Genomic DNA, 24,717 nt, shown 5'->3' with positions numbered 1-24,717 from the left:
AGAGAATGGAGATGGGGGTGGGGGGAGGGGCAGAAAGAGAGAATCCCAAGCAGGCCCTGCACAGGGCTCGATCTCATGAACAGTGAGATCATGACCTGAGCCGAAATCAAGAGTTGGGCGCTTAACCGACTGAGCCACCCAGGCACCCCTTCATCTTCTTGGTTGTGAAGATGCTTTCACCAGTGTATACATATGTTTGACTCATGTAATTATACATTTTAAATATGTATAGGGATGCCTGGATGGCTCAGTCGGTTGAGCTTCCGACTTCGGCTCAGGTCATGATCTCACGGTCTGTGAGTTTGAGCCCCGCGTCGGGCTCCGTGCTGACAGCTCAGAGCCTGGAGCCTGTTTCGGATTCTGTGTCTCCTTCTCTCTCTGCCCCTCCCCCTCTCGTGCCCTGTCTCTCTCTGTCAAAAGTAAATAAACATAATAAAAAAAACTTTTTAAATGTGTATAATTTACTGTAAGTACCTCAGTAAAGGTGTAAAAAAATAAATAAAAATAGTGGAAGATGGGGTTCCTGGGTGGCTCAGTCGGTTAAGCATCCAACTTCGGCTCAGATCATGATCTCGCGGTTTGTGGGTTGGAGCCCCGCATCCGGCTCTGTGCTGACATCTCAGAGCCTGGAGCCTGCTTCAGATTCTGTCTGTCTCTTTCTGCCCCTCCCCTGCTTGTGCTCTGTGTCTCTCTCAAAAATAAATAAACATTAAAAAAAATTTTTTTTTAAATAGTAGAAAAAGATATGCTAAATATATTTTTTCTTTTAAATACTGTAGTTATCTCAGGGTGATGGGATTATTGATAATTTTTATTTTCTTCATATAGTTTTCTGTAATTTTCATGTTTTCAACCACAGCCATGCATTTACTTAATTTTTAAATGAGAAATTATTTCATATGTACAAAATAGTACTTTTCACACAGCTATAGATTTAGAGAATACAAATAAAATAAATGCCCCTGTACTCATATCATGCTTTAGAAATAATACTTATTGGGGCACCTGGCTGGCTCAGTCAGTTGGGTGTCTGACTCTGGCTCAGGTCATGATCTCACAGTCCATGAGTTCGAGCCCCATGTCGGGCTCTGTGCTGACAGCTCAGAGCCTGGACCCTGCTTTGGATTCTCTGTCTCCCTCTCTCTCTGCCCCTTTCTCTGTCTCCCTCTCTCTCTGCCCCTTCCCCACTCACACTCTGTCTCTGTCTCTGTCTCTGTCTCTGTCTCTCAAAAATAAACATGAAAAAAAATTTAAAAGAAACAATACTTATGAATATTTTCAAAGCCCTGACTGTGTCTCTCTCTTTCCATGCTGCTACTTTTTTTTGGTATATTATATTTATGAGATTTGTTGATGTTGCTATGTTACAGTTCATTTACTTTTTATTGCTCTATATCATTCCATTGTATGACTTTACTGCTGTTTATCCGTTTTCCTGTTAATGGATATTTAGGGACATTTTCCATTTTCTTTTTTTTTTTTTTTTTTTTAATTTAATTTTCACTCTTTGCCACTAAGAGCTGTTTTGTTATGGCCATTCTAACGCATGTCTCTTTGCCCAGAAGTAGAGTTGTGGATCTTCAGTTTTGCTAGAACATACTGAATTTTTCTTTTTCTTGAGAGAGAATGTCAGCGTGAGTGAGGGAGGGGCAGAGAGAGAGAGGGAGAGAGAGAGGGACTCCCAAGCAGGCTCTACTCTGGCAGTGTGGTCTATCTGCACTGCCAGACCCGGGGATCTGTCTCACAAATGGTGAGTTCATGACCTGAGCTGAAACCGAGAGTCAGACGTTTAACCGACTGAGCCACCCAGGTGCCCCCATACTGAATTGTTTTGTAAAGTGGTTATACCAGTTTATACTTCCACAGGCAGTGTGTTCAATGTTCACTTTGTTCCCTTCCTCAACATTTGAGACGTTTGTACAACAACATTTGTAATGATCTGAATTGTTTCTTTTCGACAATCTGGTGGGTGAGAAATGGTCCTCCATTGAAGGTTGAATTTACATTTCCTTAATTACTGATGGTGTCAGATGTTCCACAATTCTGTTATGTCTGTTTATGTCTTTTGCCTATTTTTTTGACTTAAAAAAATCTCCTTCTAGAAGTTGTATTTATTTATTTATGGTACTGAGTCTGATTGGTTATGCATGTGGGAAATATCTTCTCCCCAGCAAGTGGCTTGTCTTTTACTTTATATGGTTTTTGATAGATGTATTCTATAGTTTAGAGTACTTCAGTGTTTCAGACTTTGTCTTTATGGTGTATGATTTTGGCATCTTTTTGTTTTTAAGCTTCGGCTTTTTTTTTTTTAATGTTTATTTGTTTATTTTTAGAGAGAGAAAGTGTGTGTGCGCCTGTGAGTGGGAGAGGGGCAGAGAGACAGTGAGCTTGCGAGCAAGAGAGAATATCCCAGGCAGGCTCTACACTCAGTGCAAAGCCCCAAGCAGGGCTCAATCTCACGACTTTGAGATCATGACCTGAGCCGAAATCCAGAGTCAGACACTTAACCAACTGAGTCACCCAGGTGCCCCTTGGCATCTTGCTTAACACATTTTTCTTTTCCTTGAGGTTAGAAAGATGTAGTCTTATATTTTCTTCTGAAAGCTTTAAAATAGTATTGCCTTTTGTATTTACGTCTTTAATCCATATGTGATTGATTTTTGTGTCATGTGAAGTGGGGGTCCAGTTTCATTTTATTTTCCAGACGGGTAATCAGTTTTTCCTAGCATCATTTATTGAACATTCTGGTTTTCCTCCTACGGATCTATACGCATCATATGCCAAGTTTCCATATATGTGTGCATACGTTTTTGGACTAATCTTTCTTTGGTCTCTTTGTGTATTCTTGCTGCAATCATATTTACTTTAATTGTGTAAAGAGCCTTGATACCTAAGAGAAGGAGTCACCTACTTACAATTCTTTTAAAACTAGACTCCCCCTCAAATTAATTTTTTTTCTAAAGTAAACTTTCATTGGAATGTATTTTAAATCTTAAATATCTACTGTAATCAGCTGAAGTCACAAGGAATACTGAAGCTACTTTAATGTAGACTATATCAGGCTTTTTGTTTTTGCAGATCCTGTCCTAACTCATCAGAGTTCATTCTAACTTGAAAAGTAAATAGAGAATTTTCATTTTGGGAATATAGTTAAGATTTGGAAAAACTTTCACACTGAAAATAGCTAAGAATGCTGTGGTGCAATTTTTAAAAAAGGTACTTACGAATTAATATGCCCAAATCAAAGAGAAAGCTGAAAACCAGAGACTAAAGGAGCCCTTAATTCTTACTTGCTCTGAGTGCATTTGCTAAACTGGGGAGACTTGATTAGATTTGATTAAGAATTCGGTGGATTTACAGGACAGGAGGCGTAGTTAGAAGTCAGCCTAGGGCTCGTTCAAGGTAAGCTAACAAGAGACTCTCTGCCTCTAATTCTGGAAATCCCAAAGGTCTGTGGCCTCAAGGACTAAAACTCACTCTACCTCTTTTAGGGAACCACAAGGAAAGTTGCCTTGACGCCAAGTAAAACAGGAGAAGAAAACGTGTCCTTGGAAAGTTGTAACCATGGACGGTGGTAGAGAGGTGGTTCACATCACCTTGGTGGTCCCCCCAAAATTCCAAGATGTAATTTTTTTAATATCTTATTTTTCTTTAGATACAATTCACATACCATAAAACTCACCCTTTTGAAGTATACAGTTCAGTGGTTTTTCATATATTCACAAAGTTGTGCAACCGTCATCACTAATTCTAGACCATTTTTTCCCCCGGAAAGAAACCTGTACCCGTTAGCAGTCACTTCTCATTTCCCCCTTTTCCCCCAATCTCTGGAAATCACTAATGTGCTTTCTATTTCTATGGATTTGCTTATTCTGGGAATTTCATGTAAATGAAATTATACAATACGTGGCCTTTTGTGTCTTGCCTTTTTCACTTAGCGTGTTTTCAAGGTTTATCTGTTTGGTAACATGAATCTGTACTTGGTTCGTTTTATTTTTTTTATTATTTATTTATTTATTAAAAAAAATTTTTTTTTAACATTTATTTATTTTTGAGACAGAGAGAGACAGAGCATGAACGGTGGAGGGTCAGAGAGAGGGAGACACAGAATCTGAAACAGGCTCCAGGCTCTGAACTGTCAGCACAGAGCCTGACGTGGGGCTTGAACTCACGGACCACGAGATCATGACCTGAGCCGAAGTCGGCCGCTTAACCGACTGAGTCACCCAGGCGCCCCAGTACTCGATTCGTTTTAATGGCTGAATAAGATTCTACCATATTTTGTTTTTGTATTTCTGTTTGTTAGTTGATGGACATTTGGGTTGTATCCGCTTTTTGGCTATTATGAATAATGCTGCCGTGAGCATTTGTGTACAATTTTTGTATGGAAATATAGTTTTCATTCTCATAGCTGTTACCTATGGAGTGGAATTCTTGGGTCATATGGTAATTCCATGGAGGAACTCCCGTACCATTTCCCAAAGCAGCCGCACCAGTTTTTATTCTCACCAATAATCTTTGAGGGTTCCCGGTTTCTCTAGATCTTTGTCAACACTTGTTTTTGTCTGTCTTTTTGGTTATAGCCATCCTCAATGTATGTGGATTGGTATCTCGTGGCTTTGATTTGCATTTCCCATTACTGCTGATGTTAAGCACCTTTTCATGTTGTTTATTGGTCATTTATCTGTCGTATTTCTTTAGAGAGTCTATTCACATCCTTTGCCCATTTTTAAATTGGGTTATATGTCAATGTATGAATTTAAAATAATATGGTAAACAAATGCAGGTATTCTCTGTGGCAGTGTATTTTTATCTTTGTCTCTAAAAAGTTCTGCGAATAAAGTTTCAAAGTCACTGAATAATTTGTCAAAGATGACCAAGTGCACAGGAAATAAGACAGCCTGAACAAGAGTCAGCAGAAACAACAGATAATAAGAAGTAAACTTACAAAAGCTTACATATTGGAATTACTACTTATGGATTATTAAAATAACTAGGATGGGCTCAGGGCACCTGGGTGGCTCAATCAGTTAAGCATCTGACTCCTGATTTTTCACTCAGGTCATGATCTCAGTCATAGGATCGAGCCCCGCGTCAGGCTTTATGCTGGTAGCACGGAGCCTTCTTTCTCTCCCTCTGCCCCTCTCTCCCGCTTGCCCTCTCTCTCAAAAAACAAACAAACAAAACTATGATAGGCTATATTTAATGAAGTAAAATACAAGTCCTTCCTTTTTTCCAGCTGCTTTTGAAATTTCCTCTTTATCACTGGCTTTGAGCCATGTTATTGTGATGTGTCTTGGCATAGTTTTCTTCATACTTTCTATGCTTAGTGTTTGTTGAGGTTCTTAGATCTGTGGTTGGTAGTTATCAAATGTGAACATTTTTAGTATTATTTCTTCAAATATTTTTTCTGCCTCCCCCCATCTCCTTCATGGATTTCAATTACATGTTTATTAGGCTGCTGGAAATTATCTCATGGGTCACAGATGTTCTTTTTATTTTGTCTTTGTTCTTTTTTCTCTTTGTTTCATTTTGGGTAGTTTCTCTACCTGTGCCTTTAAGTTCTTTAATCTTTTCTTTTGCAATATCTCATCTGCTATTAATCCCATCCAGTGTATCTTCTACCTCAGATACTATAATTTTCATTTTTAGAAGTTGCATCTTTTTTGTATCTATCATGTGACTTCTTAACTTTTTGAACATACAGTGTCAGAAATGTTTTAAAGTCTAACTGTCCATGTATTTCTGTGTGGTTCCAGTTGGTTGATTTTTCTCAGTGGTTTTTTTTTTTTTTCCTTTTTGCATGTTTGGTCGTTTTTTTATTGGATGCCAGATATTGTGAATTTTACCTTGTGTGCTGGATATTTTTAGATTTTTAGAAGTATTTTTTGCTTTGGGGCATATTTGTTTGTTTATCTTGAAAGAGAGAGAGAACCAGTGGGGGTAGGACAGGGAGAGAGGGGGACAGAGGATCTGAAGCGGGCTCTGTGCTGACAGCAGATGCAGGGCTCGAACTCATGAACCATGAGATCATGACATGAACCAAGTCCTCAGGTGTTTAGCCAGCTGAGCCACCCAGGTACCCCAGGACATAGTTTTTTTTGAAAATGGTTTGATCCTTTTGAGTCTTGCTTTTTAAATTTGTTGGTTGGAAAGCAGACTAGCATTTAGTTAGGGCTATTTATTACCCCATGGAGGCAAGACCCTTCTAAGTATTCTACCCAGTGTCCTGTGAATTATGAGGTTATCCCAGTTTGGTTGGTGGGAACAGACATGAGTCCTGACCTTGGCAAGAGATGGTATGGTTTTTGTAATCTTTTCTGGTGGTCTTTGCCCAGTCTTGTGCGATTTGCTTGTGTGCGTGCTCTGAGCAGTGCCCTGCTGAATCCTGGGGGGTAGGGGGAGGGTTTGCTGAGGTCTGTGGTTGTCTCTGTGTGTACCTCTCTACTCTCCAGTAGTCTGTCATGCAAACTCTATCTGCCTTCTTTTTCTTTTTAAGTTTTTATTTACTTTTGAGAGAGAGAGAGAGAGAACGAACACATGAACTGGGGAGGGGCAGAGAGAGATGGAAAGAGAGAATCCCAAGCAGACTCCGTGCTATCCACGCAGAGCCCAATGCAGAGCTCGATCTCATGAATCATGAGATCGTGACCTCAGCCGAAAGCAAGAGTCAGAAGCTTAACTGACTGAGCCACCCAGGTGCCCCATCTATCTGCCTTATTCATATTCACATAAAGTTGTTTTCTGCATCCCTCCCCCATAGTCCCCAGTTCATTTTGGATGACTCAAGGCCATCAACTTTGAGGACCTTTGAGAAGCAGTAATGGTTTTTAACCAGTCCTCCCACATTCCTTTCATGATTAATGTAAAGTATTTGCAGGCTGGCTGGGGGTCAGAAATGTGGTTTGATGAGTGTCCGTGAGTTCGAGCCCCGCGTCGGGCTCTGTGCTGACAGCTCAGAGCCTGGAGCCCGTTTCGGATTCTGTGTCTCCCTCTCTCTCTGCCCCTCCCCTGTTCATGCTCTGTCTCTCTCTGTCTCAAAAAAATAAATAAACGTTAAAAAAAAAATTTCAAAATACAAACACAGACTAGAACAAATGTTCTGGGTAGGCATGCACAACATCTTAAGAATGTCAGTTTTTTTTTTTATAAAATCATTTATAAATATAACAGAATCCCAACAAAAGTACCATTAGATTTTTCCTCCTGGGGCTAGACAGATTATAAAGTTCATTAGTAAGAACAGACAAGCAAGAAAAGCTGGGAAAACCTTGAAATTAAAGAGCAGTAAGGTTGGGGGGCCAGCCCTGCTGCATATGAGAGCATATTACTATAGGCCATTATCATTTTATTTATTTTTTATTAATTTTTTAATGTTTATTTTTGAGAGGGGGGAGGGGCAGAGAGAGAGCAAGACGCAGAATCTGAAGCAGGCTCCAGGCTCTGAGCTGTTGGGCACAGAGCCCGACACTGGGCTCAAACTCATGGACCACGAGATCATGAGGTGAGCTGAAGTTGGACATTTAACCACCTGAGCCACCCAGGTGCTCCTGCACTTTAAAATGTGTTACAGGAAAAGACAGTCCAGTTGAAGAGAATAGAAAATATATAAATATCTCAATTATATGTGGAAATTTAGTCTATAATAAAGGCAGCATTCTAAAATCATTGGAGAAAATACAGAATTTTAAATAAATGGTGTTTGTGATACTGGAATAGCCAACTGGGAAAGGTAGGATTGAATCTACTTCTCATACTGTATGTACACTGGGGTGTTAATATAGAAAGTAACACCATACTAAGTATTAGAAAAGACCATGGGTAAAGTCTTTTATGACCTACGTATGAGGAAAAGTTTCCTGTGAGTCCAAATCCAGAAACAAAGAGGGAAAACTTAGGTAACCATAACTACGTGTGTGTGTATTCACATATTCATGTATGTTTTTATGTGTGTGTGTATATATACACACACACATCCCCCCCCCACACCCCCTCCCCCCACAAGGCAGAAAATACCTCAAAAAGACAATGACAGACTGGAAGAATGTTTGCCACTTATATCATGGACAACGCATTAATCTCTCAACTATATAAAAATCCTCTATAACTGAGGCAGGAAAGGACCAATAGCTTTATAGAAAAGATGGGCAAAAAAGGTAATGAACAGCGAGTTCATAGAAACAAATACAGATTAGCCTTATATGAAAAGGTGCCCAACCTCACGTAAAAGAGATGCTAATTAAAACAACACAAGATATCATTTCTTTCCTATCAGATTGGCATTTTAACAAATACTTTGTTGGTGTCTGTATTTGGAAGCTGGAGCTAGTGTATTGCATTAAGAATTTGCAGATTATAGCCTGCTGAATGGGGAGGTACGAGCCACCCGCAGGGGTCTGCAGGTAGTTAGTTCCCTCATCATCTGAGCTCCCACTTTGGGGAAATGAAAACCCCCCGGGGTCGTTTTGATCGAAGGCACAGTGTCAGTACACCCACACAAAGGAAGTGAAGTCAGCAGATGTGTTACTTACAGATCCCAGAAACGGAAGTGGGAAGGTAGAGATGAATTAAGATTTGCTGTGAGTTGATAACTCTTTCATCTGGGTGATAGGGATTTTCTTACATCATTTTATCATCTTTTGTATGCATTGGAATTTCCTATGAAAAATGTACAGAGTTTAAGTAGGCATAAATGAAGAGAGTGCATTTGGAATAAAGTCCGTGAGCCCAAGGTGGGCAATTGGACATAAAGTTCTTAATACAAACTTAAGTTCCTGGTAAATTTAAAACAGACTCCCAGGGCGCTTGGCTGGCTCAGTCGATACAGCATAGTACTCTTGATCTTGGGGTTATAAATTCAAGTCTACACTGGGTGTAGATATTACTTAAAAATAAATCTTAAAAAAGTAAGACAGACTCCTTTTATTTCCATCTTATGTTATATGTTAGTTAGCTGATAACTCTGTGTGTGTGTGTGTGTGTGTGTGTGTGTGTGTGTGTGTAATACAGTGTTTATTTTTATTTTTTTATGGCAATCACCTTTTATTCTTTTTCTTTGCTTCTCTTTATTTATTTTTTTTAATATATGAAATTTATTGTCAAATTGGTTTCCATACAACACCCAGTGCTCATCCCAAAAGGTGCCTTCCTCAATGCCCATCACCCATCCTCCCCTCCCTCCCACCCCCATCAACCCTCAGTTTGTTCTCAGTTTTTAAGAGTCTCTTACGCTTTGGCTCTCTCCCGCTCTAACCTCTTTTTTTTTTTTTCCCCTTCCCCTCCCCCATGGGTTTCTGTTAAGTTTCTCAGGATCCACATAAGAGTGAAACCATATGGTCTCTGTCTTTCTCTGTATGGCTTATTTCACTTAGCATCACACTCTCCAGTTCCATCCAAGTTGCTACAAAGGGCCATATTTCATTCTTTCTCATTGCCACGTAGTATTCCATTGTGTATATAAACCACAATTTCTTTATCCATTCATCAGTTGGTGGACATTTAGGCTCTTTCCACAATTTGGCTATTGTTGAGAGTGCTGCTATAAACATTGGGGTACAAGTGCCCCTATGCATCAGTACTCCTGTATCCCTTGGATAAATTCCTAGCAGTGCTATTGCTGGGTCATAGGGTAGGTCTATTTTTAATTTTCTGAGGAACCTCCACACTTTTCCAGAGTGGCTGCACTAGTTTGCATTTCCACCAACAATGCAAGAGAGTTCCTGTTTCTCCACATCCTCTCCAGCACCTATAGTCTCCTGATTTGTTCATTTTGGCCACTCTGACTGGCGTGAGGTGATATCTGAGTGTGGTTTTGATTTGTAATACAGTGTTTAAGATATATTTTTCTGTTGGTGTAATACTAAATGTTAAACCAACTTACAAAGTATGAAGTTGTATATTGGCTCCATTTATAGGACCTTTGGATTACTAAAAGAATTGATTTGGAGGAAGTGAAAATTTTTCTCAAACTTTTTATGAGTGCCATATTTTCTTGCAAATTTTGCTTGGGCATTGATTTGGGTATACCTGGCAAAAAAGAAGACTGAGAGTGGAATTTTCCCTTTTTTTCAGGTTTAACATTGAGATTTTTCATCTAGTGATTTTTGAGTATCTCCTTTTAATAACTTATAAGAAGCCTAGCTTATACAAAATTATATATGAGATAAAAAATCTATCTTCCTTGAAACATTTTTGCTTTGTATTCCTCATTACATCTTAGAAAGACAGATAATATGATTTATTTAGTGATACCTAATGCATTAAGCCTGATCATGTTAACTTGTTTTCTGTTCTGCCAACAGATTGATACTAAAATTGGAAGTTTGTATCAGTTGCTGACTGTTAGAAATTGTATGTAATGGCAACAGAATTTCTAAAGAGCTGCTGTAGAGGATGTTTCTATGGTGAAACAGAAAAGCACAATTGTGAGTTTGGCTTCTTTTTACATCAACAATCATTTATTTAATATCTTTTTTAAATGTGGCATTTTGTAATATAAAGATAAATGAGAAATATTTCCTGACATCATGGGGGAAGCAGACATAAATGTAAGGCACACCAGGTAAGTAATAAGGTACCCTGGGGCATAAGAGACAGAGAGAAATTCAACCCGGCGGACACCCTGGGACATGACCACTGAGAAGATGGCATTCGGCATGGGAGTCTGAAGAGGACTTCAGCAACTGCGTGGCAAGAAGAAAGTCAGAGAAGGTGAAGATTGGACACGAGGATTAGTAGGTGGATGAAATTGCACAGGCAAAGGCAGGGAGAGAAGAGAACTGTTGAGTGTGTTTGGGGACAGTATACTCCGGCAAATGTTTTAATTCGAATAAAGATAGTTCTAGTTGATGACAATGCATTAAAAAACGCCTTTCACAAATGAATGACTAACGGAGAAGAGACCCATTATTTCATCAAGACCCCATATTTATGAAGGACTTCTGGAGATTTCCCTTTCTATTTAATGGTCTCTTCATTTTCTTCAGAGTTATGACTGGAACTTTATTTGTCTTTGGCTTTTTCTTGTGTTTCATTGTCTGGAGCATAGCTCCCTAGTATATTTGAATAGGAAGGCTTCTTTTTGCATTAAAACATTTCACAAATTCCTACACAGTAGTAGTTGAACTTTCATCCAGTCAACAGACAATACCGCTCATATGTAAAGATGAACTCTGGGTGTCCCTTACCTCCCCAGCCTAAGTCACCAGCTTAGGAAACACATATAATTTGAGACCAAGGACAAAATAGGTCACAGAAGCTAATACAGGGAGAGTTGCCAGTGTATTAGGGTAAAAATACATTTTATTTTGTGATTCAGTAAAGATTTTTGGAGACTTGGGAGACCTTTAGCTTCTTTTCGGAATTGCTTTATATATTTAAGACTGATACTAACCACTAGTACTGACAACAGGAATTGCTTCGTTGGCAGTATTTTTAAATGCCTGGCTTTTACTTGAAAGTATTGTGGAATTAACTACAAAATAAACTTATTTTCCATCTGTGAACTCTTTTTGTGGGAATGAGTTTCTTTAAAAACTGCTTTTACCATTATGATAAGTTAATATACTTTGGCAATGGAATGCTAATTTTGCAAATATTGCCTGGACAGAATTAATGTAGATTCCAGAAGTGCTTGATAGGACCTAGAAGTGGTAGTTTTTCTATCAGCAGTTTCTTCTAGGAGATTAAGTAAGTACCAAAGCATGGTAACTTTAGATTATTATATATAACTCTACATTCATATTTGTGATTTTTCTTTTTCTTTTCTTTTTTTCTTCTTTTATATGTAGTTTCCACAGAAAGAGACTTTAAAGCAGCAGTCTCAGAATGTCAGAATACCACTGTCTGTGTACCTCCATTGACTTCTGTCTCCGTAAAGCCTCAGGTTGGCTGTACTGAGGATTATTTACTTTCCAAATTACCGTCTGATGGCAAAGAGGTACCATTTGTGGTGCCCAAGTTTAAGTTATCTTATATTCAGCCCAGGGTACAAGGAACTCCTTCACATCTGGAAGAACTGGAAGGTAAACCATAAATGGCAGGATTTAAAAATCAACATGTAGCATTTAAATGCTATTGTTTCTGTTACTTTGTTCTTTCATATGTTTAAAGATATAAAATCCTTTTATATATAAATTTTATATTTTGTTTCTTATATGTTTTGCTCTTTCTGTAGAGGAACTTAATGTATAATAGTTTTGAAAGATCTCATTATGAAATCTGATCACATTCAACACATCTGTGTATAGATGTGTCCTTTTTGAAAGGAATCATGTAGTATCTCAGTTATCTTTAACACGTCTGGAAAGAAAATGAGGAATTTGTTTTTATTTGATCAGTAAATATAGAAAGCATTCTTAAATTTTTTTTGTTTGAGGATAGTTCTTATTTTCTATCTTCTAAAATTTGGTGTAAAGAGAAGAAAGGAAGCAATGGAGTAGTTTTTCTTCACCACTACACTACATGACCCAGTCTCAAGAGCCACTTGAATGAAATAGTCATTGGGTAGATTTTGGTTGATGTTGTTAGAGGCCAAGAGAGTAATGGTAAGAAGAAACAACATGTAACTCTTGTATTTTAAAAATAATTTGCTTCAGTCCATTGAAACACTCTCACAGTGTCCCCTCCCCCCCCCCCCCCCCCGCCACCTCAAAGTTTTATTATGAAACATTTCAAACACACAGAAAAGTTGAAAGACTATAATGGTGAATGTCCACCACATAGAATCATAGAATTAATCATAGAATTAATATTTTACCAAAATTAATCACATGTCTGTCTATTGATTCTTCTATCCATTATTAATCCTCTTTGAGTGGGGCATGGGTGAAGAACACATTTCAAAGTAAATTGCAGACACTAATATACTTCTAAATACTTAAGCATATATGTAATTTATTAGAGTTCAGTATCTGTTTATAGTTTTCTTCTTTTGATATAAATGTTATACATAATGAACTACCTAAGTTTTAAGTTTGTATTTGTTGAGTTTGGTTAAACGCATGTAACAGTGTAATCCAGACTCCTGCCAAAATCTAGAATATTTTTCCAAATAGTCTTTTCTGCCCCATCCTTCTTCTCTTCTTTTTAAAAAAATTTTTTGACATCTATCCATTTTTGGGAGACAGAGACAGAGCATGAGCAGAGGACAGGCAGACAGAGGGAGATACAGAATCTGAATCAGGCTCCAGGCTCTGAGCTGTCAGCACAGAGCCCGATGTGGGGCTTGAATCCACAAACCGTGAGATCGTTACCTGAGCCAAAGTCAGACACTTAACCGATTGAGCCACCCAGGCACCTCCCATCCTTTTTCTCTTCTCATTTTGGGATTCCAATTAGACACATGTTGGACCTTTTTATATTGTTTTATGTGCCTCTGAGACTTTTTTTTTTTTTTTTTTTGCTGTTCAACTTTTTTCCCCCTCTGTCAAGATTGGGTATTATTGACTGTCAAGTTCACTCTTTCCTCTGTCATCTCCATGCAGCTGTTAAGCTCATCCAGTTAATTTTTATTTTAGACATTATATTTTTCAGTTGTTGAATTTACATTTAGTTCTTTTTTTGTAGATTCTGTTCTTTTGCTGTGATTTCATTTTCTTTTTTTTTTCATTATTGTGAGCTTATTTTCTCTTATGTCTTTGGACTCTAGCATCTTTGCTAATTCTAACATCTGAGTCACTTAGGTGTGGATTCTGTGCTTTTCTTTTCTTTTTTGAAAGTGGGTCAACTTTTCATGTTTCATTGTGTATGGAGTAATTTTAGATTATATTCTGGATGTGGGGTGTTTTGTTGTAGACACTTTAGAGTCATATTACTCTGAGAAGGTTTTTTTTTTTAAACAGGTGATTAACTTAGACTATGCTGCAAATTCTGGGTCTTAGGTGGCAGCTCTTAGCTCATATTATATTACTCTGAGAGGGGTTATTTATTTATTTATTTATTATTTTTTTTTTTATTAAAAAATTTTTTTTAATGTTTATTTTTGAGACAGAGAGAGACAGCATGAACGGGGGAGGGTCAGGGAGAGAGGGAGACACAGAATCTGAAACAGGCTCCAGGCTCTGAGCCATCAGCACAGAGCCTGACGCGGGGCTTGAACTCACGAACCGTGAGATCATGACCTGAGCTGAAGTCCGACGCTTAACCGACTGAGCCACCCAGGCGCCCCGAGGGTTTTTTTTTTTTTTAACAGGTGATTAACTTAGACTATGCTGCAAATTCTGGGTCTTTGGTGGCAGCTCTTAGCTTAGTTTTTGTATCTTTTCTTAAATTGTTAAATTTTGGTTTTTAATGTTTTATTTTATTTTTTGAGAGGCAGAGCCAGAATGAGCAGGGGAAGGGCAGAGAGAGAGAGGGAGACAGAATCAGAAGCAGGCTTCAGGCTCTGAGTTGTCAGTACAGAGCCCGACGTGGGGCTTGAACCCACGAATGCAAGATCATGACTTGAGCCAAAGTCAGATGCTCAACTGACCGAGCCACCCAGGTGCCCCATGTATCCTTAGTTGGGGTCCGTCCCATATATGTGTGGCTCAGGGATCAGCCAGATATTTGAGCAGACTGTATTCACAGAATTTGGAGCTTTCTCCTTTCCAAGATTCCCACCTTGCTTTCTAGCAGCTGTGGTTGCTCTGAACTCCGCCCTCTGGTTCTTCAGGCCAGAAAGAGTGTGGATTTTTCTGTTGGAGTTTATCCGCCCTGTGCAGCACCAACTTTGGCTTGCCCTCAGGCTAATAGTCATTAAAACAGGCGGCCCTGTTCCCTTTCTTCCAAGAGTCAGTGCTCTCCAGAATCTGCACTGCTTTTGATCACTGTCCAGTCCCTTCAGGGTTTTTGTTCATTTTGTTTTTGGTCTACAGTGTACTGTTGTTATCTGTAGGAGAGTTGGGTTTGGTAGGAGTGATCTTTTTTCCTTCCTTCCTTCCTTCCTTCCTTCCTTCCTTCCATCCATCCATCCATCCATCCATCCATCCTTTCTTTTTTTCTTTTAGAGAAACAAGGAAAGAGGAACCCTGTGCCTGGCCCACCACCTTGTTTTACACATATCAGTAGTATCTCTCACAAACAGTGTTTAAAAGCTTTGTGTCACAGGATACCTTGATAATTGGTCTTTCTCCTTTTCTTGTGCTTGTTAACAGCATTGAGATTAAGCCATACAAACAGTTTTGTAATCTGTTTTATTCCTATCACACATTGTGAACATGTTTTCATACTCACTGCTTTTTAATGGCCCCATAGTATTAAATCTATAGATGTCCCATAATTTGTTTAATAAATTTTGTCTTCTTAAAACATTTAGGATATTTTATGTATTATTTTCATAATAAAAATGAGAAATACCTACCTAGCAATATGTGATGATTTTTCTTTTGTCTTTTCATTAAATCACTAGAAAACAGATTGCTTTTTGGTTTGAATGAGTGGGAAATTGGTTTACACTTAAATTATAGGCTCAATGAAGATGTGGTAAAGCCATCTGATTTTTATTATATTGGAGAGAAAATCATTAGAGTCAAGAAAGTATTCTTGGTGCCTAATTATAGAAATCAGACATGCGCAGGTTGTATGTGTATGTGCCTGTGAATGATGGGTTGACAAGGAAATTTTGAGAAGAAGACAGGACAGAGCACTGTCAGTAATGACTAAAATTATGTTTCAAGTATTCGAAATGTGTTTTGTTTCATTTCTTACTTACTGATGTGTCTGATGACAGCCATAGGTTACTGCTTTGTAACCCAGAGATCCCATCGTTCACATCTTACTGCGCTTGCTCTATCTCGTACCTACCTATCCATTAAGAGAATGTGTTTTGAATAAATATTGAAATTTTAAATAGAGCTTTTGAGAGGTGTAAAGTAAATGTTACTTTGAATTTAGTTTTATATTTATAGTACTGTGGTTCTGTAAATTGAGAAACATTCCTTTTGAGCTTTAATATCACTGTATACTGTTTGAGAGGAAAATTGGAATTCTGTAAAGGAAAAATTAAATCAGAATATTCTTTTTTAGGTATAGCCCATAAAGGTAGTGAGTCATTTTTGGTACTACTACTCCTGACAGCATATTCTTGTTACCATAAACAGACTTGTAGCAGTGTTTGTGTGCTGAATGATTTAAGGGTTAGCTTATAAGGTGCACAGGCTCCTTAACAAAGCTCTCTGGCATCAGAACCCCCTCTTGGCGCCCCTCTGCCTATGTATTATGCTTGGATTGCACACATAGCTATTTGAACTGGGGTGAGGATAAGATCTCACCTCATAACCCCATATTTTATTTTTCTTTTCTGAACTCAGTGTGAAGCCACCTGTTTTATTGTTTAGCTCAGTTCAGAAAATATTGGTTTATACTGTGGGTTCTATTTTAAATGGGACAAAAAGAATGAAAAGATGGCAATAATTTAAACTCTTAAAAACTTTGTGCCTCTGTGTTATTTCCAGTGTGATTCTTAACTTTGAAAGGAACTTAATCTATTGTTTTACCCTTTTTAAATTGTGAAATACGCACATGTAGAAAAAAGGAACAACAGAAATATGTAACTCAGTGATTTACTCCAATGCAGGACATGTGTATGGTCACCACTCGAGTAAACAAATACGCACTGGCAGCAACCCAGATATAGTCTTTTGTTTATGGTAGGTCCTTTCATTCAGCATTATTTTTGTGAGCTTCACTCAAATTGTTGTCAGTAGCTTCAGTTTTAGTATCTGTACAGAAAATACATTTATTTTCATTTATTATAAATGGCGTGGTATAGTGTTTCTGCATAGCATACAAAAGGTCTTTTTAGGTAGTCTGTATAGACTACTGTTCATTTTACTGTTAATGGGCATTTGCGTTTTTTCCAGTTTTTGGCCATGATGGATAATAATGCCTCTGAGCGTTCTCATACTCGTCTGTTGGTGCACATGTGCGGGCATTTCAGTGGCGTGTATGTCCCCAAATGGCACTGCCATTTCATAGGGCATACGTCTCCCTCAGCCTTGGTGGAAATTGCCAAACTGTTTTCCATAGTGATTGCCTCCGTTTATATTCCCTCCGGCAGGAGTGCGATCTTGTCAACGCTTGCTTTTATCAGGCTTTTTAGTTGTAACCCATGCTGGTGAGTTTGTAGTGGAATCTCACTGGAGTTTTCATTTGTGTGTCTACCCCATGACTAATGAACTCGAGCACTCACTCATGGTTTTGGCTATTTGGATGGCTTCTCTTCTGAAGTGCCTGCTTGAGGCTTGCAGCCAATTTCTGTTTGGGCTTGCCTTTTTCTTATTGATTTGTGGGAGTTCCTTATACATTCTGGATATAAGCCCTTTGTTGGTTATATGTGTTGCACATAACTTTTCCCACTCTATGGGTGACCATTTCACTCTCTTCAATGGTCTCAAAAAATGGAAAATTTCAATTTTTAATGTAGTCCAGTTTATTAAAAAACATTTTTTATAATAATGCTGTGTTGCATTTAAGAAGTTCTTGCCTGCCCTAAGGCTGTGTAAACTTTCTTATAAATTGACTGAAATGTAGACGTTTTATTGGTTTGCCTTTAACATTTAATTTAGATCCGCAATCCACATGCAATTAATATTTTATGAATTTTTTTTAGTTGGGATGAGGTTGTTGTTTTTTTCTTCTGTATCAATATCCAATTGTCTTAGCACCTTTTAGTGAAAAGACTGTTCTTTCTGCATTCTTATCCAGTGCTGCATTGATTGTAAATCTAATGTCCATAAAAACAGTGTCTCTTTCTGGTCCTCTGTTCTGTTCAGTCTTATTTTATTGTGTACCAGTGTTCTGTTCTTAAAACTCAGTGGCACAGATCTTTCCATCTTGTTTTACTTCTTAAAGTGGATTTCGTTTTTTTGTTTGTTTTTGTTTGGTTATCCTAGGCCCTTTGTGTTTCCATGTAAATATTTTCTAATAATCTTTTTGTTGATTTCTAACTTTATTATATCATGGTTAGAGAGCACACTCTGTGATTTCTGCCCTTCCAAAGAATTGTTCTGCATATCTCAACATGTGGTCAGTTTTTATAAATGTTTTGTGTCTTCATCAAAAAACGATCTTCTTTTTACTTGAAAGATGTTCTTTATGCAAGTAGAAAAATAAAAGGAAACTCAGGGATGCCTGGATGGCTCAGTTGATCGAGTGTCCAACTTAGGCTCAGCTCATGATTTCACGGTTCGTGGGTTCGAGCCCCGTGTCAGGCTCTGTGCTGACAGCTGGGAGCCTGGAGCCTGCTTTGGATTCTGTGTTTCCCTCTCTCTCTGCCCCTCCCCCACTCACGCTGTCTCTCAAAAATCAACAAACTAAAAAAAAAAAAAAAGAAAAGGGAAACTCAGATTAAAAAAATACAGGAAAATACAGGATTGTGTATAGGGCAAAGAGAAATGCCACAGCACAAGAGAGAAATTACCAGACTGTCTTGAGAGCAGGTTTCATGGCTGATCCCTGGCAGGATGCTCCATGCAGAGCACAGTAAATAAACATGTGCGGATTTCTATTTTATATCTCAAGCACATGTGATTTAGTATTACTTGAGGAAAATTTTTTTCTTCTTCTTGCGTTGGATACACCAGCTGTTAGTTAATAACTTCAAGGAAAGGGTAAAACTGTAGAAACACTTACTTTCAGGATCTGCCAGAGCATCTTTTGGAGATCGAAAGGTAGAACTTTCCAGTTCATCCCAGCACGGAGCCAGCTACGATGTATACAACCCATGCTATAGGTATCAGCACATTTCACCTGATTTGATCCGGCGCCTTCCTCCACGTTCAGAAGCAGTGAGACTATATGGATCAGGTATGAAAATTTTTTGTGTTTTTTCTTTGTAGAATGTAGGAATCAAATAAATGTAGAAATCAAATAAATGTAGAAATCAAATGTAGAAATGTAGAAATCAAATAAAGTCTAAGACCCTGGAAGAGATAATTCTCATGATGAAGAACAAAAAATAAGAGAAAAGCAAGGCTTCAGAAGTGATATGAAAAACATTATGGCTTCTCTGTGGTATTCGATCTGATGTAAAAATTGAAAGATTAATGAATTATGTGTATTGAGAGTTCCAAGTTCCATTTTCTTTGTCCTTTTCTGAAAAGTTTCATTTTCAGATTATTTCTGTATTTTATACATCATCTGCCTATTCAGAAATTCTACAACAGGTATTTATTAGCTTTTTCTTTCCTGCTCTGTTCAGTGAAAATGATAAATTTACAAACTCATGATGAGATGACAAATGTAAAGAAAGAAAATAGAAAATGCCCAAATAAGGAGTGCCTGGGTGGCTCAGCCAGTTAAGCATCTGACTTCGGCTCAGGTCATGATCTCATGGTTTGTGAGTTCGAGTCCCACGTCGGTCTTTGTGCTGACAGCTCAGAGCCTGGAGCCTGCTTCAGATTCTGTGTCTCCCTCTCTCTGCCCCTCTCCTGCTCACTCACTCTCTCTCAAAAATAAATAAATGTTAAAAAATAAAAAAAAACAAAGTGCCTAAATGATTATAGAATTTTCTCAGTTTAATATTTGAGGACTGTATCAATTTTAGACTGGTATAAATGTACATATCTGATTCATAAAATCCTGTTTTTCAAGACTTTAATGTTATATATAGCTACCTCAACAACTGAATTCAGGGTGAGGTACTGGAAACAAAGCAGAAGTATTTATTTAAATACTTATTTCAGCACTGTGTTAGAATACACGGTATACAGAGTTCCATTCTTTAAGAATCTCCTAATTTAGGAGAGAAGCTAGAAATATAGACTAGGAATATAGGAGCACATGGAATTCAGTATTTTTTTTTTAATGTAATAAGTACTCATTAAATAGTTGAATTGCATTTAGCACAGAGGACCTACGTTCTCTTATATCACTCCTATGGGATATAGAATTGAGTAATGAAGCAAAAAGAATGAATATTTCCTGCTTGATAGTTGATGTGGATGTGAAAATGTATTGTTTGATTTATATTGGTTTCTGTTTGGAACAAAAGTAAAATAATTGTAAAAAGTTTTAAATTTTATTAGAAGAGGTTTTTTGGTTTTTTTCTCATGTTTATTTTGAGAGAGAGAGAGCGGGTGTGTGCACGCACGTGGGGGAGGGGCAGAGAGAGAGGGAGAGAGAGAATCCCAGCAGGCTCTGTGCTGTCAGTGCAGAGCCCAACTTGGAGCTCCATCTCAGGAACTATGAGATCGTGACCTGAGCCAAAATCAAGAATCAGATGCCTAACCGACTGAGCCACCCGGGTGCCCCGAGAAGACTATTATCTCTTGAATCGATTGCAGTAATATTCATGATAGATAGAACTAAACAGAGATTTAGTTCATGGTGAATAAGTAAAATTCCAATGTTTCTTCTTTAATGTAAAGACATTTTTCCATGTCCATTCGTAGTTTGTGATTTAAGGACCAGCAAACTTCCCAGTTCCCCTGGGCTAAGCAAGTCTATGTTTGATCTTACAAGTTCATCCCAGCGGTTCATCCAGGTGAATTACTTATATAAATGTATACGATAATTTATTTTCAAGCTAAAAACTCAGAAATGTGTGAATTACATTAGAAACAACATGTATAAATCTTTTGTAGATAAATCTATGGTAATATCTGAAGAGTTAACACTTGGCATTTCCCATGTATATTATTTCAGGAAGCTCTCAGCTGAATGGTAAAAGGCAGTAGTTTTTTTGTTTTTTTGTTTTCTTTTTAATGAATCTTACGTCTCTTGGTGTACACTCAGGCAGTCTTGAAGGCAGTTGGAATTTAAAATGGTCTGGTTCAAAGTGCTTATTCATTTAACCTTCCTTGTTGATCGTAACTACCTAGTAAATAAAAAATACTATTTCTATTCAGACATAGGGCCTAATTAACATTAACACAGCATCCTCCTATTTTTTAAATGGAATAACTTTTCGATGTTTAAAAAAGTTTCTTCTAAAAATGTAAGTAAATTGTAATCATTAAAAACTGGAAGATAGAGAGTTAAGCAAAGTGAAAAGACAAATCACCTATATTCCTGTAACTGAGAATAAAAGCGCTATGAAAATACTGTTGCATATACTTGCGGGCTTTTTTTCCATGTAAATGTATATGCATACATTTTATTCAAATGGAAGTGTATTCTAAATAATCCTTAGCATCCTCAGTGGAGTTAATATTTTACAGAATTAATTCTTCATAGCATCAACTTTTTAATGTGTATCAGAATTGGTTGGAGAACTTGTTAAAATACAGATTGCCAGGCCTCACCCCCAGAGCTTTTGAGTAGCCCTGCACTGGGGCCGGAGTTTGTATTGCTAACAAATTCCTGGATGATGTTGATGTTGGTGGTTCAGAGGGACTGTGCTTTCATAACCACTACTTTGCAAGTTTTTAAGTAACAGGGCACTTCCAGATATATTCTTATTTTTACTTGTACTTTCAAGTATGAATGTAAACGGTGATCTCTTCCTCCTTGTTATAAAACCAAACCCCAGACAGCAAAGGCTTTCCCCATGTATGATCTAGTAAGCTCTTTAAGACATTCCTGTTAACACACACACAAAGCTTTTCTTCCTCTCTACTCTCTGACCAGTGACACTGTTGATGGTTAGCATGCAGTTTGATGCTGGGGGTGTGGGGAAGTTGGGGCATAAGTTTCAGATTGTTGAACTTTGCTGTGTGATATCTGACTAGAGACCAATTTTATCTGTAGAGACATGATTCCCTGTCCAGTGTGCCTAGCAGCTCTTCTTCCAGGAAGAACTCCCAGGGGAGTAACAGAAGCCTGGGTAAGGAGTAAAGTACCTTCTTTTTATATTCTGAGGGGAATGAATTCTACCGAGTCGTAATTTGAACATATATTTGATAAAGTAAAAAAGGACAACTCTAGATGGTTATATCCATGTTACCGGCATATGAGTACTCAGATTAGATGGCCCACTTCTTGTGTTCGGGCATGAATGCATCTTTAAAAAAGGCATAGCAGTTGCACACCTCTTGTTTGTTTGATATAAAGTATACTAGTGAAGGAACTTCCGGCAGCATATAGGATTAAAGCCATATCATTGTTTTGTGGGAAAGTTTATCTTAGTTTTAACTTAAATCTCTCACGCTATACTTGGGTTAAGTTCTTAAGCCAGGCACTTTTTACAGCAGGCCTTCCCCTGCTATAAAATGTTGATGTGTCATTTTTGTCTTATTAAAGTGGCAACTTAAAAGAGTAATTTTGCCATTTTTCAGTTGTACTCTTAAAATTGGATTGTATCGGGGCACCTGGGTGGCTCAGTCGGTTGAGCGCCCGACTTCAGCTCAGGTCATGATCTCGTGGTCCGTGAGTTTGAGCCTTGTGTCGGGCTCTGTGCTGACAGCTCGGAGCCTGGAGCTTACTTCGGATTCTGTGTCTCCTTCTCTGTCTGCCCTTCCCCTGCTCATGCTCTGCCTCTCTCTGTCTCAATAATAAATAAAAACATTAAAAAAATTGGATTGTATCAAAGCATGATTGGATTAGAAGGATTGCATAACATTTCAAATGTCCCTGTCCTTTTACATTTCAGATACAATTACTCTGTCAGGAGATGAAAGAGATTTTGGGAGATTGAATGTGAAAGTGTTTTATAATTCTTCAGTAGAGCAGATCTGGATCACAGTTTTACAGGTAAGTTAACTTAGTTAATACCAACTCTGCTTACAAAACTGAATATTTTCACTATAAGCATCTACTGTTTCTCTCTCTGGGGAATGGGACAATACTTTCTTTGGAATTTAGGACTCTGTAACATTTTGCATAAAACTGTATTTAATAAAGACTAAAGAAAATAAATCTGTAGGTATGATGGAATATGGTTTTAACCTCAAGAAGGAGATTGATATGATGTCTAGAACATTAAATGTCAAATTATTTCAATGTAGATGAAATGCGAGCTCAGTAGATTAGTTTACTTTTATAGTTTGTATTTAAGTCATTAACTCAAGAAATACATCAAATATTTGTATTGTCAGAGTCCTTTATAAAATCTGTACTTTTAATTTTTTTAGTGCAAAGATTTAAGTTGGCCTTCTAGTTGTGGAGACACTCCTACTATTTCTATAAAAGGAATACTAACATTGCCCAAACCAGTGCATTTCAAATCTTCAGCAAAGGAAGGCTGTAATGTAAGTGGCTGTTTTTGTTTGAATTTCTTTTTATGGGTTTTTTTTCCGTATTTGTCACTATAAACCACTTAAAGAATTGGAATAAGAAAGTGTTTTTTGGGGGGAAATTGCAAATTATATACCTCTTGCTTTTTAAAGACAATTTTGAGCCTTAAAAATATTTGATACTTCAGTGCCCAATATTAAGATGTATTTAAAAAGAAAAAATTTTTTTTAAGTTTATTTAATTTGAGAGAGAGTGAGAGAGTGAGCTGGAGAGGGGCAGAGAGAGAGAGAGAGAGAGAGAGAGAGAGAGAGAGAATCCCACGCTGCTCCACACTGCCAGTGCAGAGCCAGATGTGGAACTTGAATTCCCAAACCGCATGATCATGACCTGAGCTGAAATCTAGAGTTGGACGCTTAACTGACTGAGCCACCCAGGCACCCCTAAAAAGAAAATCTTAATCACTAAAGTATGTACAAGATAAACAATATCTAAGAAGACTGTTTTTCTTGTATGAAAGGAAAATGAATGTCTGTATTTTTATCGTCCCTCCTCCTACCCCGCTTTGGCTTTGTGAAGTAATTGCTTGATTGCAATAAATTTCTTTTAAATACTTCCAGCTATTACAACTGGAAGACTTATCCTGACTTTGGTTTTATAGATTTCAGATTTCACATTAGTTTAAAGACATCTTCATTTTTGTCTCCTGATACATGTTGAGAGGTTAGTGTTTTTCCATGCAAATGAAAGGTGTTTTCTGTAAGTACATATAATTTAAAAATAAGGTTTCTCAAATGACTAATACCATGAAAAAATTTACTCTCACTAGTAATTATAGAAATATGAATTTAAATTGCATATTGCTTTCTCTCTTTTTTTCTTTGCTTATTAAAATGAAGAAAAAAATTCATAAATACTCTAGAATATAGAACTTTCTGGAAATTATTTTGACAAAACACATCGAAACCTTGAAATATTTATGTGCTTTTATATAGTAATTCTCCTTGGAATGTGTTCCATGGAAGGAGTTTAAAAGGCAAATAAAAAATGTGTAAAGTATTCTTGGCAGTTTTGTTCATAGGGGAAAAGTTGGAAACTATCTACATGTCTTAATAGGGGATTGGTTGAGAAAATTCATGGTATATATACCATGTGTATTAGTTTCCTCTGGTTGCTGTAACAAAGTACCACAAACTGGATGGCTTAGAGCAACAGAATTTTCTCTCCCACAGTTTTAGAGTAAGTCTGAAATCAAGATGTCATTAGTGTTGGTTCTTTCCTTCAGCAGTGAGGGAAAATCTGTTCCATGCCACTCTCCAAGCCCCCGGTAATGGTTAGCAGTCTGAGTCATTCCTTGACTTTGTTTCATGCTTCCATCTTCCCGTGGCATTTTCCTTCTGTCACTGTGTCTTCATGTGGCCGCCTTCTTACGAGGACTCTAGTCCTAGTAGATTGGCAGTCCACCTACTCCTGGATGACCTCACCTTAACGTCACTAGCTACATCTTCAAAGACCCTATTTCCAAATAAGGTCACATTCTGAGTTACTGGGGGTTAGAACTTCAGCATATCTTTTGGAGGCCAAATTTAAACCATAACACTGTGTGATAGAATACTGGGCAGCTGT

General features: G+C 37.7%; 1 protein-coding gene across 1 annotated transcript in view; it reads left to right on the top strand.

Moving 5' to 3' along the window:
• TC2N (tandem C2 domains, nuclear) overlaps positions 1 to 24,717 on the top strand; it is a 44,024-nt gene that overhangs the window by 2,939 nt on the left and 16,368 nt on the right. The window contains exons 2-8 of the mRNA XM_043556853.1: positions 10,302 to 10,424; positions 11,790 to 12,023; positions 18,619 to 18,786; positions 20,373 to 20,464; positions 21,670 to 21,745; positions 22,511 to 22,611; positions 22,992 to 23,108. Coding sequence (XP_043412788.1) covers positions 10,358 to 10,424; positions 11,790 to 12,023; positions 18,619 to 18,786; positions 20,373 to 20,464; positions 21,670 to 21,745; positions 22,511 to 22,611; positions 22,992 to 23,108 — 855 coding nt within the window. The 5' untranslated portion in view covers positions 10,302 to 10,357. The remainder of the gene's footprint in view (positions 1 to 10,301; positions 10,425 to 11,789; positions 12,024 to 18,618; positions 18,787 to 20,372; positions 20,465 to 21,669; positions 21,746 to 22,510; positions 22,612 to 22,991; positions 23,109 to 24,717) is intronic.

This window comes from Prionailurus bengalensis, chromosome B3 (genome assembly GCF_016509475.1).
Source record: "Prionailurus bengalensis isolate Pbe53 chromosome B3, Fcat_Pben_1.1_paternal_pri, whole genome shotgun sequence".
Lineage (NCBI taxonomy): Eukaryota > Metazoa > Chordata > Mammalia > Carnivora > Felidae > Prionailurus > Prionailurus bengalensis.
This window is presented reverse-complemented; position numbering and strand designations above follow the sequence as displayed.